This window comes from Nycticebus coucang, chromosome 8, assembly GCF_027406575.1.
Source record: "Nycticebus coucang isolate mNycCou1 chromosome 8, mNycCou1.pri, whole genome shotgun sequence".
NCBI lineage: Eukaryota > Metazoa > Chordata > Mammalia > Primates > Lorisidae > Nycticebus > Nycticebus coucang.
The window spans coordinates 109,297,630-109,312,724 of NC_069787.1; the positions used below are offsets into that span (position 1 = coordinate 109,297,630).

Sequence of the window (15,095 nt, forward strand, 5' to 3'; positions counted from 1 at the left end):
TTCTTTTCCAATTGTTTGCCGGTAGGGGGCGGGGTGACTTAATTGCTGATATTTCTCCACAGCTGAGACTTCAATCCAGAGTATCTGTTTCACTAGGGTGGAACAGAAACCAGCTGAAAACAAGGCAGAACCATTTAGCCCCACCACACCAGACAGGGCCCCAGTTTCTCAGGCCACAACACTGTACAGGCCCTCGACAAAGCCCCAGGGGAAAAAAATCAGAGGGAGTAAAACAACCATGGGGCGGAATCAGCGGAAAAACTCTGGTAACATGAATAATCAGAATAGATCAACCCCCCCCAAGGAAAGATATGGCAGATGCCATTGAAGATCCCATTCATAAACAACTGGCAGATGTCAGAAATCGAATTCAGAATTTGGATTGCAGACAAGATTAACAAAGTAGAATTAGGAATTCGAGGAGAAATTCAAAAGTTGTCTCAAGAATTTAACAAATTTAAAGACAAAACCACCAAAGACTTAGACACACTGAAGCAAGAATTTGCAGCCCTCAAAGATATGAAAAATACAGTAGAATCCCTCAGTAACAGAATGGAGCAAGCAGAAGAAAGGATTTCTGACATCGAAAATAAAGCCTTTGAACGCTCCCAAACTCTCAAAGAGGAAGAGAAATGGAGAGCAAAAACGGATCACTCACTCAGAGAGCTTTGGGATAATTCGAAGAAGGCGAATATCCGAATCATAGGAGTTCCAGAAACAGATGAAGTGGCCTCACTGGGCACAGAGGCCCTTCTGCATGAAATTATGAAAGAGAATTTTTCAGACATGCCTAGAGATTCTGAAATTCGGATAGCGGACAGCTTCAGAACCCTAGCACGACTCAACCCCAATAAGACATCCCCCAGGCATATCATAATTAACTTCACTAAAGTTAATATGAAGGAGAAAATCCTCAAAGCTGCCAGGAGAAAGAAAACCAGTACCTTCAAAGGCAAGAATATTAGAATGACTGCAGATCTCTCTGCTGAAACTTTTCAAGCCAGAAGAGGGTGGTCACCGACTTTTAATCTCCTAAAGCAAAATAACTTTCAACCCCAGATCTTGTATCCAGCTAAACTGAGTTTCATTTATGAGGGAGAAATTAAATACTTTAATGACATTCATATGTTGAAGAAATTTGCCATAACCAAACCAGCTCTTCAGGATATTCTCAGACCTATCCTCCATAATGACCAACCCAATCCTATACCACAAAAGTAAACTCACTCAGAAACTTCGGATCAAACTCCAATTTCCACACTGGCGAAAGGATTAAAAATGGCCACTGGACTTTTGAAAAACTCGATACCCAAAACCTCACCAGACTTATCAATATTCTCCATTAATGTGAACAGCTTAAACTGTCCTCTAAAGAGGCATAGGTTAGCTGACTGGATACAAAAACTCAGGCCAGATATCTGTTGCATACAAGAGTCACATCTTAACCTAAAAGACAAATACAGACTCAGGGTGAAAGGATGGTCGTCCATATTTCAGGCAAATGGTAATCAGAAAAAAGCAGGTGTTGCAATTTTATTTGCAGATACAATAGGCTTTAAACCAACAAAAGTAAGGAAGGACAAAAACGGTCACTTCATATTTGTTAAGGGTAATACTCACTATGATGAGATCTCAATTATTAATATCTATGCACCCAACCAGAATGCACCTCAATTTATAAGAGAAACTCTAACAGACATGAGCAACTTGATTTCCTCTAGCTCCATAATCGTCGGAGATTTCAACACTCCTTTGGCAGTGTTTGATCGATCCTCCAACAAGAAGCTGAGCAAAGAAATCTTAGATTTAAACCTAACCATCCAACATTTGGATTTAGCACACATCTACACAACATTTCATCCCAATAAAACTTTATACACATACTTCTCATCAGCCCATGGAACTTACTCCAAAATCGATCACATCTTAGGTCACAAGTCTAACCTCAGTAAATTTAAAGGAATAGAAATTATTCCATGCATCTTCTCGTACCACCATGGAATAAAACTTGAGCTGAATAACAACAGGAATCTGCATACTCATACAAAAACATGGAAGTTAAATAACCTTATGCTGAACGATAGCTGGGTCAGAGATGAGATCAAGAAAGAAATCGCCAATTTTCTGGAACAAAACAACAATGAAGACACGAACTATCAGAATCTCTGGGACACCGCAAAGGCAGTTCTAAGAGGGAAATTTATAGCACTGCAAGCCTTCCTCAAGAGAATGCAAAGAGAGGAAGTTAACAACTTAATGGGACATCTCAAGCAACTGGAAAAGGAAGAACATTCCAACCCCAAACCCAGTAGAAGAAAAGAAATAACCAAAATTAGAGGAGAATTAAATGAAATTGAAAACAAAAGAATAATACAACAGATCAATAAATCAAAAAGCTGGTTTTTCGAAAAGGTCAATAAAATAGATAAACCTTTGGCCAACCTAATCAGGAAAAAAAGAGTAAAATCTCTAATCTCATCAATCAGAAACAACAAAGATGAAATAACAACAGACTCCTCAGAAATCGAAAAAATCCTTAATGAGTATTACAAGAAAATTTATTCTCAGAAATATGAAAATCTGAAGGAAATTGACCAATACTTGGAAGCACGTCATCTTCCAAGACTTAGCCAGAATCAAGTGGAAATGTTGAACAGGCCCATATCAAGTTCGGAAGTAGCATCAACCATACAAAACCTCCCTAAAAAGAAAAGCCTGGGACCAGATGGTTTCACGTCTGAATTCTACCAAACCTTTAAAGAGGAATTAGTACCTATATTACTTAACCTGTTCCAAAAGGTAGAAAAAGAAGGAAGACTACCCAACACGTTCTATAAAGCAAACATCACCCTGATCCCCAAACCAGGGAAAGACCCAACAAGAAAAGAAAATTATAGACTGATATCACTAATGAATATAGATGCAAAAATATTCAACAAGATCCTAACAAACAGAATCCAGCAACACATCAAACAAATTATACATCATGACCAAGTCGGTTTTATCCCAGGGTCTCAATGCTGGTTCAATATACGTAAATCTATAAATGTAATCCAGCACATAAACAAATTAAAAAACAAAGACCATATGATTCTCTCAATCTATGCAGAAAAAGCTTTTGATAATATCCAGCATCCCTTCATGATCAGAACACTTAAGAAAATCGGTATAGAAGGGACATTTCTTAAACTGATAGAGACCATCTACAGCAAACCCACAGCCAATATCATATTGAATGGAGTTAAATTGGAATCATTTCCACTCAGATCAGGAACCAGACAAGGCTGCCCATTGTCTCCATTGCTTTTTAACATTGTAATGGAAGTTTTAGCCACTGCAATTAGGGAAGAAAAGGCGATCAAGGGTATCCATATAGGGTCAGAAGAGATCAAACTTTCACTCTTCGCGGACGATATGATAGTATATCTGGAAAACACTAGGGCCTCTACTACAAAACTCTTAGAAGTGATCAAGGAATACAGCAGCATCTCAGGTTACAAAATCAACATTCATAAATCGGTAGCCTTTATATATACCAACAACAGTCAAGTTGAAAAACCAGTTAAGGACTCTACCCCATTCACAGTAGTGCCAAAGAAGATGAAATATTTGGGAATTTATCTAACAAAGGACGTGAAAGATCTCTATAAAGAGAAATATGAAACTCTAAGAAAAGAAATAGCTAAAAATATTAACAAATGGAAAAACATACCATGCTCATGGCTGGGAAGAATCAACATAGTTAAAATGTCTATACTACCCAAAGCAATATATAATTTCAATGCAATTCCTATTAAAGCTCCACTGTCATACTTTAAAGATCTGGAAAAAACAATACTTCATTTTATATGGAATCAGAAAAAACCTTGAATAGCCAAGACATTACTCAGAAATAAAAACAAAACAGGAGGAATTAAGCTACCAGACCTCAGACTATACTACAAATCAATAGTGATCAAAACAGCATGGTATTGGCACAAAAACAGAGAGGTAGATGTCTGAAATAGAATAGAGAATCAAGAGATGAATCCAGCTACTTACCGTTATTTAATCTTTGACAACCCAATTAAAAACATTCAGTGGGGAAAAGATTCCCTATTTAACAAATGGTGCTGGGTGAAATGGCTGGCAACCTGTAAAAGACTGAAAGTGGACCCACACCTTTCACCATTAACTAAGATAGACTCTCACTGGATCAAAGATTTAAACTTAAGACATGAAACTATAAAAATACTAGAGGAGGTGCAGGGAAAACCCTTGAAGAAATCAGGATGGGCGAGTATTTTATGAGGAGGACCCCTTGGGCAATTGAAGCAGCTTCAAAAATACACTACTGGGACTTGATCAAACTAAAAAGCTTCTGCACAGCCAAGAACACAGTAAGTAAAGCAAGCAAACAGCCCTCAGAATGGGAGAAGATATTTGCAGGTTATGTCTCCGACAAAGGTTTAATAACCAGAATCCACAGAGAACTCAAACGCATTAGCAAGAATAGAACAAGGGATCCCATCGCAGGCTGGGCAAGGGATTTGAAGAGAAACTTCTCTGAAGAAGACAGGCATGCGGCCTTCAGACATGTGAAAAAATGCTCATCATCTTTAATCATCAGAGAAATGCAAATCAAAACTACTTTGAGATACCGTCTAACTCCAGTGAGACTAGCCTATATCACAAAATCCCAAGACCAGAGATGTTGGCGCGGATGTGGAGAAAAAGGAACACTTTTGCACTGCTGGTGGGAATGCAAATTAATACATTCCTTTTGGAAAGAGATATGGAGAACACTTAGAGATCTAAAAATAGATCTGCCCTTCAATCCTGTAATTCCTCTACTGGGCATATACCCAGAAGACCAAAAATCACGTCATAACAAAGATACTTGCATCAGAATGTTTATTGCAGCCCAATTCATAATTGCTAAGTCATGGAAGAAGCCCAGGTGCCCATCGATCCACGAATGGATTAATAATTTGTGGTATATGTACACCATGGAATATTATGCAGCCTTAAAGAAAGATGGAGACTTTACCTCTTTCACGTTTACATGGATGGAGCTGGAACATATTCTTCTTAGTAAAGTATCTCAAGAATGGAAGAGAAAGTACCCAATGTACTCAGCCCTACTATGAGACTAATTTAGGGTTTTCACATGAAAGCTATAACCCAGTTACAACCTAAGAATAGGGGGAAGGGGGAAAGGGAGGGGAGGGAGGAGGGAGGTGGGTAGAGGGAAGGGGTTGGTGGGATTACACCAGTGGTGCATCTTACAAGGATATATGTGAAACTTGGTAAACGGTCTGTGGAGCTAGTGAATGATGCCCCATGATTATATCAATGTACACAGCTATGATTTAATAATAAAAAAAAAAAAGAAACATGGGGAAGAGATGTAAATGGGTAAGTCACAAAAAGTGAATTATAAACGATCAAAAAGACAAGAACAGATGTTCATACTAACCAGCAATCAGGAGAAGTTAAAATAAAACAAAGTGAGGTAACAGTTCGACTCCCGGTTGACTGATGAAATAATCCTTAAGTGCTGGCAAGAATAAGGCGCATCAAGGACTCATGTATCTTCTTAGCAAACATGTAAATTGGTCCAGTCCTTTCAGAATATAATTAGGTGGTATCTGCTAACAGTGAAGGAAGAGGTGCAGACTCGGCCACCCAGCAATTCTACTCCTAAGTATAACCTAAAGACAGTCTATTTAATAGTGTATTTTCATACCTACACAACTTTGTATGGGGAAATCCGCTGCAGAGGTGTTTGTAATAAAGAAGCAGATAAATTAAAAAAAAAAAAAAAAAAGAAATGCTAAAAGGTCTGAAATGACTTTTGTATACATATCCTGCAACTTCACTGAGTTAATTTATTAGTTCTATCAGTTTTTTTTGTTGGAGTCTTTAGGGTTTTCAATATACAGGGTGTCCATAAAGTCCATGTGCAATTTACTATGTTAAACTATTTTAAATTGCACACAAATTTTATGTTCACCCTATATAAGGTTATCTTGTCTTCAAACAGGACAATTTGACTTCTTTTCAACTTTTAGTGACTTTTATTTCTTTTTCTCATCTAAGAGATATAGCTAGGACATCTAGTATTATGTTGAATAAAAATGTGAAGAGTAGGCATTTTTGTCTTGTTCCGAATTATAGAGGAAAAGCTTTGAACTTTTTACCATTGAGTATAATGTTAGCTGAGGGTTTGTTATATATGGTCATTATTGTATTGAGGTACATTCCTTCCATACCTAATTGTTTGAAGGTTTTTATCATGAATACTTGCTGAATTCTGTCAAATCCTTTTTCTGAACACAACAACCAAGAAAATGCCGTGAAGATTATGTTAACGAGTTTGATGAAAATATTTCAAATTGTATATAAAACCAGCTCATTGTACCCATGACTGCATTAATGTACACAGCTATGATTTAATAAAAAAAATCCTTTTTCTGTATGTATTGAGAGGATCATATGGTTATTGTCCTCTGTTCTGATAATGTAGTATATCACATATATAGATTTGTATATGTTGAACCACTTTTGTATCCTGGAACAAATTCCACTTGATCATGGTGAATGATTCTTTTAATGTGCTGTTAAATTCAGTTTGCTAAAGTATCTTCTTCATAGGGTCTACCAGACTTCTTCAGCAATGCAGTGCAAAGAAATATACTTATGAAAGTCATGATGTCAGTAGCTTGACTTTTGACATCAGATTTGCCCAAAGTTCATGACTTCTGGACTTGTTTGGTTCACTTTTGGTATTTAGCTAATATCAGAAAAATATTTATACCATTACCATATGTGAAATGATAGATACGCCATTTGATATCTAATCACACATCTTATTATGTACCATTATTTGAATGTTTTATGTACTTTTCTCTTCCTGATTAGATCATAGCTTAAGAGCAAACATTGATACTTAATCAGTTATAATGCAATTATTCAGTAAGTCAGGGGATATGAATGTCTCAATTAGCTAAGTTTACTCTTTCCTTTAAGCATGCAAATATATTATTTGAATTACAAAGGATAGAAATAGATTCTAAAATGGCCTTATTTTCCTGAAGTTTTTTTTTTTTTTTTGAGACAGTGTCTCACTTTGTCATCCTGGGTAGAGTGCCCTACTGTGGCATCACAGCTCACAGGAACCTCAAACTCTTAGGCTTAAGCGATTCTCTTGCCTCAGCCTCCCAAGTAGCTGGGACTACAGGCGCCTGCCTTAACACCAGCTATTTTTGTTGTTGTTGTTGCAGTTGTCATTGTTGTTTTTTTAGCTGGCACAGCCCGGGTTCAAACCCGCCACCCTTGGTGTATGGCTGGTGCCCTACCCACTGATCTACGGCCACCACCTTCCTGAAGTATTCTTTAAAAATCTCACTCTATAACTACAGTTTTACACATATAGAGGACTTTAAATAACTATTTATTTTAGGAAGAAACGTATTAAGTAAATTCTATACCCCAAGGCACATAATATATACTCAAACTAAAGAACAAATGAAAGAAAGCTATTACTTGCTTTAGAAGAGAAAAAAATGCATTTAATAATTGTCTTCTGCTTATGCTTTCATTTCAAAATGCCAATAGTTCAGATTATTCTTCTTCAACACAAGCCATTAATAATTATCAATAAATATAAATAGGCCCAGATTTTATACAACTTAGGTTTCATTTTGGGAAGAAAAGCTTGGATAAATCATGCTATCCTAACAGTACTGATGAATGAAAAAAATTGCTTTAATTCCTAAAATTAATTAATTAATTAAAAATATTTAATAACAAAAATATATATTTTATAATATTGCCTTTGTTTTTGTAAGGGAGTGTGTGCAACACTAAATATTATTCTGTCAAAAAAAAATATTTAATTGAGATGTCACAGAACCTGGTAATAGGAAATCTTAACAGACTCACTGTTCTGTAAGATACTGTTCTGGGAGTAAGATATCCTTCAATGTAAAGCAATGGTACATGAGCATAGTAAGGAGAATATATGGAATGCTATTATTTTTTAGATATTAATAAATTTGTCAAAATATACACAGTAGGCATGAGACGATAAACTACTTGACTATAATATACTGATATATAAAATTAAAAGTTATATTTCACCTGTTATCTATTTTAAGAATAAGCTATTATCACAAGTCTAGTGTCAAAATCATTTTCATATATATTACTTCTTATTAGAATGGGCTAGAAGGGAATATTCCATTGTAATAAATATATTAGGTTTAAAACCTTCTTGAATTCTGACTGAGGGCTTGGGGGATAAGTATCTGGAATGGGAAGGACATTTACTTTTCATTGTATATTCTTGGTGCTATAGAATTTTTAAAAATTATAATTCTATAATAATAACACTTTTCTCATTAAAAAAGTTATTTTTTAAAGTGAAGAAAAAGTTACATAAAGAAAAATTTACATCTCATCTAATGTGTTAGATTGAATCAATGATAAAACAGTTGAATATTCACAGTTATCTCAACATATTTAATGTGTAAACATGCAATTCTCACACTTACCTTCCAAAATGAAGAACTATATACCGGATGAGATCACCCTGTTTTTCCATTTTGTTGTCTGTGACCATGGGCATCAATTTGTCATAGTACTTAGCAAGGTAAAAATGCCCATCTTCCCACTCTGGCAGGACCACGGTCACATCCTATAAAAGAGAACACAGTATACTCACCTAAGAAAATCTACACTATATTGGGAATTAAAATATATTTGATGATTAAGAATCAAAGTATGAGGCCCACATCTAGGCAGAGTAAAGTCAAAAGCAGACTCACTCTTTGATGTGGATAGGGAATAAGGTACCATCTTACAAAGGTTTTCTCAGGATAGCTGCTGGTTCCGGTGGGTTATCCACTGGCCAATATGAGATGATGTTGAAATAATTATTTAGAACAGCAGTTCTCAACCTGTGGGTCGTGACCCACAGGAACTGTATTAAAGGGCTGTGGCATTAGGAAGGTTGAGAACCACTGATTTAAAAGAAGAAAATTCCATTTATAGTACCACTTTAAAAGATACATCAACATAATTTCCAGAGGAGTTAAAAGTATTTTATATATGTGTGTGTGTGTGTGTGTGTGTATATATATACACATGTACATTGTCTTTTTATTTACTATTTTTTTTTCTTTTTTGAGACAAGAGTCTTACTTTGTCACACTTAATAGAGTGCGGTAACATCATAGCTCACAGCAACCTCAAACTCTTGGGCTCAAGTGATTCTTTTGTCTCAGCCTTCCGAGTAGCTGGGACTACAGGTGCCCGCCACAATATCCAGCTATTTTTTAGAGACAGGGTCTCACACTTGCTCAGGCTGGTCTCAAACCTGTGGAGCTCAGGCAATCCACCTGCCTTGGCCTCCCAGAGTGCTAGGATTACGGGTGTGAGCCACCATGCCCGGCCTTTTAAAAATCCTTCAATGAAAGAAAGCAGAAGGAATATCAAACTCTGAAGAGGGTAGGACTTTAAAAAGCATAAAAATTACAGTAAAATAATAATCACATATCTTATTTTTCTCCAAGATCTCTCACAAGTTATTGTACTCTTTCTCAACTCCTTCCATAATTAGGCTTCTAAAAATAATTGACTATGTCACATTCATTCCTCAGTGTTTCTTTTCCTTTTTTTTTTTTTTAAAGATATGGAGTCTCCCTGTCATTAGCTAAGGCAATTTGTGGGCTAAGGCAATCCTCCCACCTCAGCCTCCTGAGTAGCTGGAGCTGTAGGCACATGTCAACATGATTGGCTAATTAAAAAAACAAATCTTTTGCAGAGATGGGAGTCTGACTCTGCTGCCCAGGCTGGTTTCAACTCCTGGCCTCAGGATTATAGGTGTGGGCCACTAAGACTGGCCTCAATTTCATTTTGGCTTCACCACTTCACTACAGTAGCCATAATCTTTCAAGCTTTCTCCCATTATATCTTTTTGGCCATGCTCACTCTGTCTCCTTTGTCATTTCCTATTGCTGTTACTATCTCTTAAATATTTGTGTGGTTATTAATTTTTAATGCTATTTGAAATGTGATGGGAAATACACAGAATGGATGACAAAAATTTCTTTTCATAAAATTTCACTTTTAATACATGCAAATTAAAGAATATTGTTTAGGTGAAGAACCTTAAGTGAGACCTTGAGTTTCCACTGCATCTAATCTTGAGACCCTATAAACATAAACCTGCCCAGAACAGAGGACAGAATGACATGATTAGATGCATGGAACAGATGTATGTATGCAACTAGCCACACATAAGTACCAGCCACATCAGCAATGTACCTCAGTTCAGTTTTGTTCATGGTATAAAAAAAGGATCAAGTTTTTTTTTTCTATTAATATATATATATAATACAACAACATTTGAAAAGACTGTCCTTCACTATCCTACAATATCATCTGGAACATGTCTGGACTCTGTTCTGTTCTATTGGTTTATCTGTCTAACCTTATGCCAATATACCACTGTATTTTAACAGTAAGTCTTGAAATGTATGTTAACTATTCTCAGTTTGTCCCTCTAGATATACTTGCCACCTTTTAGCCTTTTCTACCCTGCTCAGTACCCCATAAAGGTTGACACTGATAATTTACATCAATGGGCTCACTTGCCCTCTGGCTTCCTGTCATGTTTAGGACTATGGAGATGACGTCATCCCCTAATTTCTTTGCTCCCTGCTAGGCTGCAGCTGACCATGGTTATGTTTCTTCCCCTAAGGTCAAGTTCTGATCCAACGGCCTTTTCCTACAAATATAGCTTTCTTTACAGATCCCAGTAAATGCCCTCCCCTCTTGCTTCTTCAGGTCTAGAAATGCCAATGACTCCTTGCTCTTGCTACCCATGAATTAATTTCACCATCCTTTTTGATTTCTTTTAATCTAGTTCTTCATTAAATTCATCTCAAATACCTCTTTTGACTGCTCCATTTATTTTCTACTTGGACCCTAACTTATACAATATAGTAAAAAATGTCTTAGATAGATTAAAGTAGATTAAGGTGATGTGACAACTAATGCTATGTAAGATCCTAGATTGGATTCTAGACAGAGAAAAGGACATTAATGAGAAAACCAGCAAAATGGAAATTTCTATAGTTAAGAGTATCAACATGAACTTCCTAGTTCTAATCATTGTACTACAATTGTGTAATATTAAGGTTAAGGGAGATATAGTGAAGGGTAGATATGGGAATTCTCTATACTATTTTGGCAATTTCTAAAAAAATTAATTAATTTATTTTTATTATTATTATCACTTTTGTCACCCTTGGTAAAGTGCCATGATATCACATCTCATAGCAACCTAAAACTCTTGGGCTCAAGTGACCCTCTCGCCTCAGCCTATCAAATAGCTGGCACTACAGGCACCCGCAACAATGCCTGGCTAGTTTTTTCTATTTTTAGTAGAGACAGAGTCTTGCTCTTATTCAGGCTGGTCTTGAACTCCTAAGCTCAAGCAATCTTCCCCTCTCAACCTCCCCAAGCAAGGATTACAGGCATGAGCCATGGCACCACGCCATGTTTTGGGGTTCTTTATTATTTGGATAGAAACTCTTTGTCACATATGTGTTTTTCCCAGTCTTTTACTTACTTTTTCATTTTCTTAACAGTGTCTTTTCTAGAGGTTTTAATTTTAATGGAAATCTAATATGTCAGTTTTTCTACAATACTTTGTGATCTAAAAAATCTTGCAAGCTAGCAGCTCAATTTTTGTTTTTTATCTAAAAGCTCATAATTTTAGCTTTTCAGTTTAAGTCTAAAACACTTTGAAGTAATTTTGTCCATGGTGTGAGGTGGGGTTAAAGATAATTTTTGCCTCCAACTATTCAAGCACCATTGCTTGTAAATGTTATATTTTAAATTGCTTTCTTGCCAGTATATAAAAATAAAATTGATTTTTATATGTTACATAAGCAATCTTACTGAACTCACTTAATGTTAATATTAGTTTATCTATAACATTTGAATTATTTACATATATAATCCTATCATCTGCAATTAAGAAATACTTGATATTTTTCCCCTGATCCTTATATCTTTCACTCCTTTTTTATTCCCTTATTACACAAGCTACAATCTCCTGTAAGTTGTTTAATAAATCGGTAATATTAAAGCTGTCAGGTGCCTGTAGCATAGGAGTTACGGCACCAGCCACATACACCAAGGCTGGCGGGTTCAAGCCCAGCCCAGCCAGCTAAAGTAAGCAACAAGACAGCCTGTAGTCCTAGCTACTTGGGAGTCTGAAGCAAGAGAATCGCTTGAGCCCAAGAGTTATGAGCTGTGATGCCATAGCACCCTACTGAGGGTGACATAGTGGGACTCTGTCTCCAGAAAAAGAAAGAAAGAAAAGGCTGCCAAGATTTTACTGTTTAGTAAAAGCCACAGGATTTTGCAGATACCCTCTCTTTAGTAAATTACTTTCTTTTTTCTTTCAAATTTGCTAAGAATTTTTAATCAGAGTGCTCCAGTGGCACAATTGGTTAGCGCATGTGGTACTGACAAAGAATTTTTAATCATAAATAGATACTAAATTTTATTAAATGCCTTCTTTGCATCTATCAAAACAACTAAACAACTATATAATTTATCTCCTTACTTCTGTTAATGTGGTAAATTATACCTATTGGTTTTCACACAATGAATCAACCCTATACTGGGAATAAATTTGATCAAAATATTTTGTTTAGGAGTGTTGAATTTATGTTCCTAAGTAAGGTGGAACTACAATCTTCTTTTCTTCGAATGTTCTTATTGTGTGTTTTCACATCACAGCTATGCTAACTGCCTAGAACAAATTAGAAAGTATTTTATCTTTTCCTATCCTCTGTGAAAATGTTTTGAAAACATTCCTATTATTTCTTTTTTAAGTAAAGTATTTGATAGAATTCAAAGTAAAGTTCAGTAACGTTGAAATTATCTTTGTGGTGGTAGCTATTTAATTGCTTCAACACCTGGAGAACTATTGAGATTTATTTCTTCTTGTGTCAAATTTGGCTAAGTTTTCTTTCCAGGAATTTATCTATTTAAAAATTTCAAATGTACTGCCTCAAGGATGTTCATATTCTTTGATGTTAGTAATGTCTATAAGATCAATATAGATTTTCCTTTATTCATTCCAGACATCAGTTATTTGTGTTTTCTCTCTTTTTTAGTTTACTAACTTCACAAGAGGTTTACGTATTTTATTGGTCTTTTCAATGAATTTACAGTTCTGTTGACCCTTACTACTGTCATTTTCCATTTATTCTTATCTTTATTTAAATTACTTTTTTTTTTGTAGAGACAGAGTCTCACTTTATGGCTCTTGGGAGAGTGCCATGGCATCATACAGCTCACAGCAACCTCCAACTCCTGGGCTTAAGTGATTCTCTTGCCTCAGCCTCCCGAGTAGCTGGAACGACAAGGAGCCCGCCACAACGCCCGGCTATTTTTTGGTTGCAGTTCAGCCAGGGCCGGGTTTGAACCTGCCACCCTCAGTATATGGGGCCGGTGCCTTACCGACTGAGCCACAGACGCTGCCCCTTAAATTACTTTTTCTGTCCTCTCTCCCCCCTGTCTTTCTGAAACTTTAAAATAGATGTATATTAGACTCTTTGATATTATCCCATAGGCCACTAAGGCTCTATGGTTTTTGTCTTTTTTTTCCTCAGACTCTTTTTTCTTCTCTATGCTTCATTTTGAGAGCTTCTATTGCTATGTCTTCAATTTTACTGATCTTTACTTTGGCAATATCTAATTTGCTGTCAATCTCACTTTATTTCTCTTGGATAAATACCTAGGAAAGGAATGGCTAAGTCACATGGTATAGGTATATTAATTACTTACATTACCACAGCAATGAGAGTTCCACTTCCTACAATACTAGCTAATTTTCACTTCAGACATTACATTTTCCATATAAAGAATTTCATTTGGGTAATATTTTAAAATAATAGCTTTACTGAGATCTAACTCACATACTCTAAAGTTCACACTTTTAAAGTTTTTTTTTTTAATAGTCACAGAGTTATACAACCATCACCACTATCTAATTCTACAACATTTTCATCACTCCAAAAAGGAACTGTACCAATTGGCAGTTGCTTCCCATTCTCAACCCCCAGCCTCTGGCAGCCATTAATCAACTATCTGTCTCTATGGATTTGTCTATTCTGTCCATTTCATATAAATGGAATCATGTAATATATAGCCCCTAAGATTGCCACATCATTCTACAATAGTAGGCCTCTACCCTTTTCTTTGAGGACTTTTGTCTATTATCACATATAAGTGACAGGCAGAAGAGAAAGAGGCTACTCAAGCCATTATGACAGGAAATTAGGGATATACCTAAACTAATCAGAACTTGAAAAGTTGGTACACTGAGGGCATCTCACTGTCTTTCTCTCCCCACACCAGGTTTTAGTGCCCATGTAGAGATATGAGACCTGTAATGTCTGTTAATGATTTTGCTGTTATGTACTGGTAAGTTTTTATGTGCCTCAGAAGTTGGTATGCCTTATATAAACAGAATTATTTCAGAAGATTCCTCCAACTGGGGAAGGTGAAACTTTCTAAAGTATGGCTTCAGGAACTGCCTCAGTATCAGTACATCATCGATGCAAATCAGGGTTAGTTTTTTAGGTGGCATGGTATCTTTTTATAAGCAAGGGATCAGGGGCTAGGTTCCTACGATGAATCTTACTCAGAATTTAACACTTCCTGGATCTAAAGATTAGTGTGGTCTGGGTCATTTGCTTTGGCTCTTAGTCCTATTTAGATCTTTCTTGTATCTTCAGTTTCTCTCCTCATCATGCCCTTGTGTTTGTTTATATTCCTTACATATTTACAATATATTTTAAAATCTTTATCTGTGGAACCAGAAAAAACCCCTATAGCCAAGGTAATTCTTAGTATTAAAAACAAAGCTGTGGCCTCGGCGCTTGTAGCACAGTGATTACAGCGTCGGCCACATGCACTCAGGCTGGCGGATTCAAACCCAGTCCGGGCCAGCTAAACAACAATGAAAACTGCAACAACAACAACAACAACAACAACAACAACAACAATAATACTTGGGCATTGGG

General features: G+C 36.2%; 1 protein-coding gene across 4 annotated transcripts in view; it reads right to left on the reverse strand.

Annotated features, from left to right (window-relative positions):
* ATR (ATR serine/threonine kinase) overlaps positions 1-15,095 on the reverse strand; it is a 158,750-nt gene that overhangs the window by 31,778 nt on the left and 111,877 nt on the right. For all 4 annotated transcript variants that reach the window (XM_053598573.1, XM_053598574.1, XM_053598575.1 and 1 more), the window contains one exon: positions 8,538-8,680. In XM_053598573.1, coding sequence (XP_053454548.1) covers positions 8,538-8,680 — 143 coding nt within the window. The remainder of the gene's footprint in view (positions 1-8,537; positions 8,681-15,095) is intronic.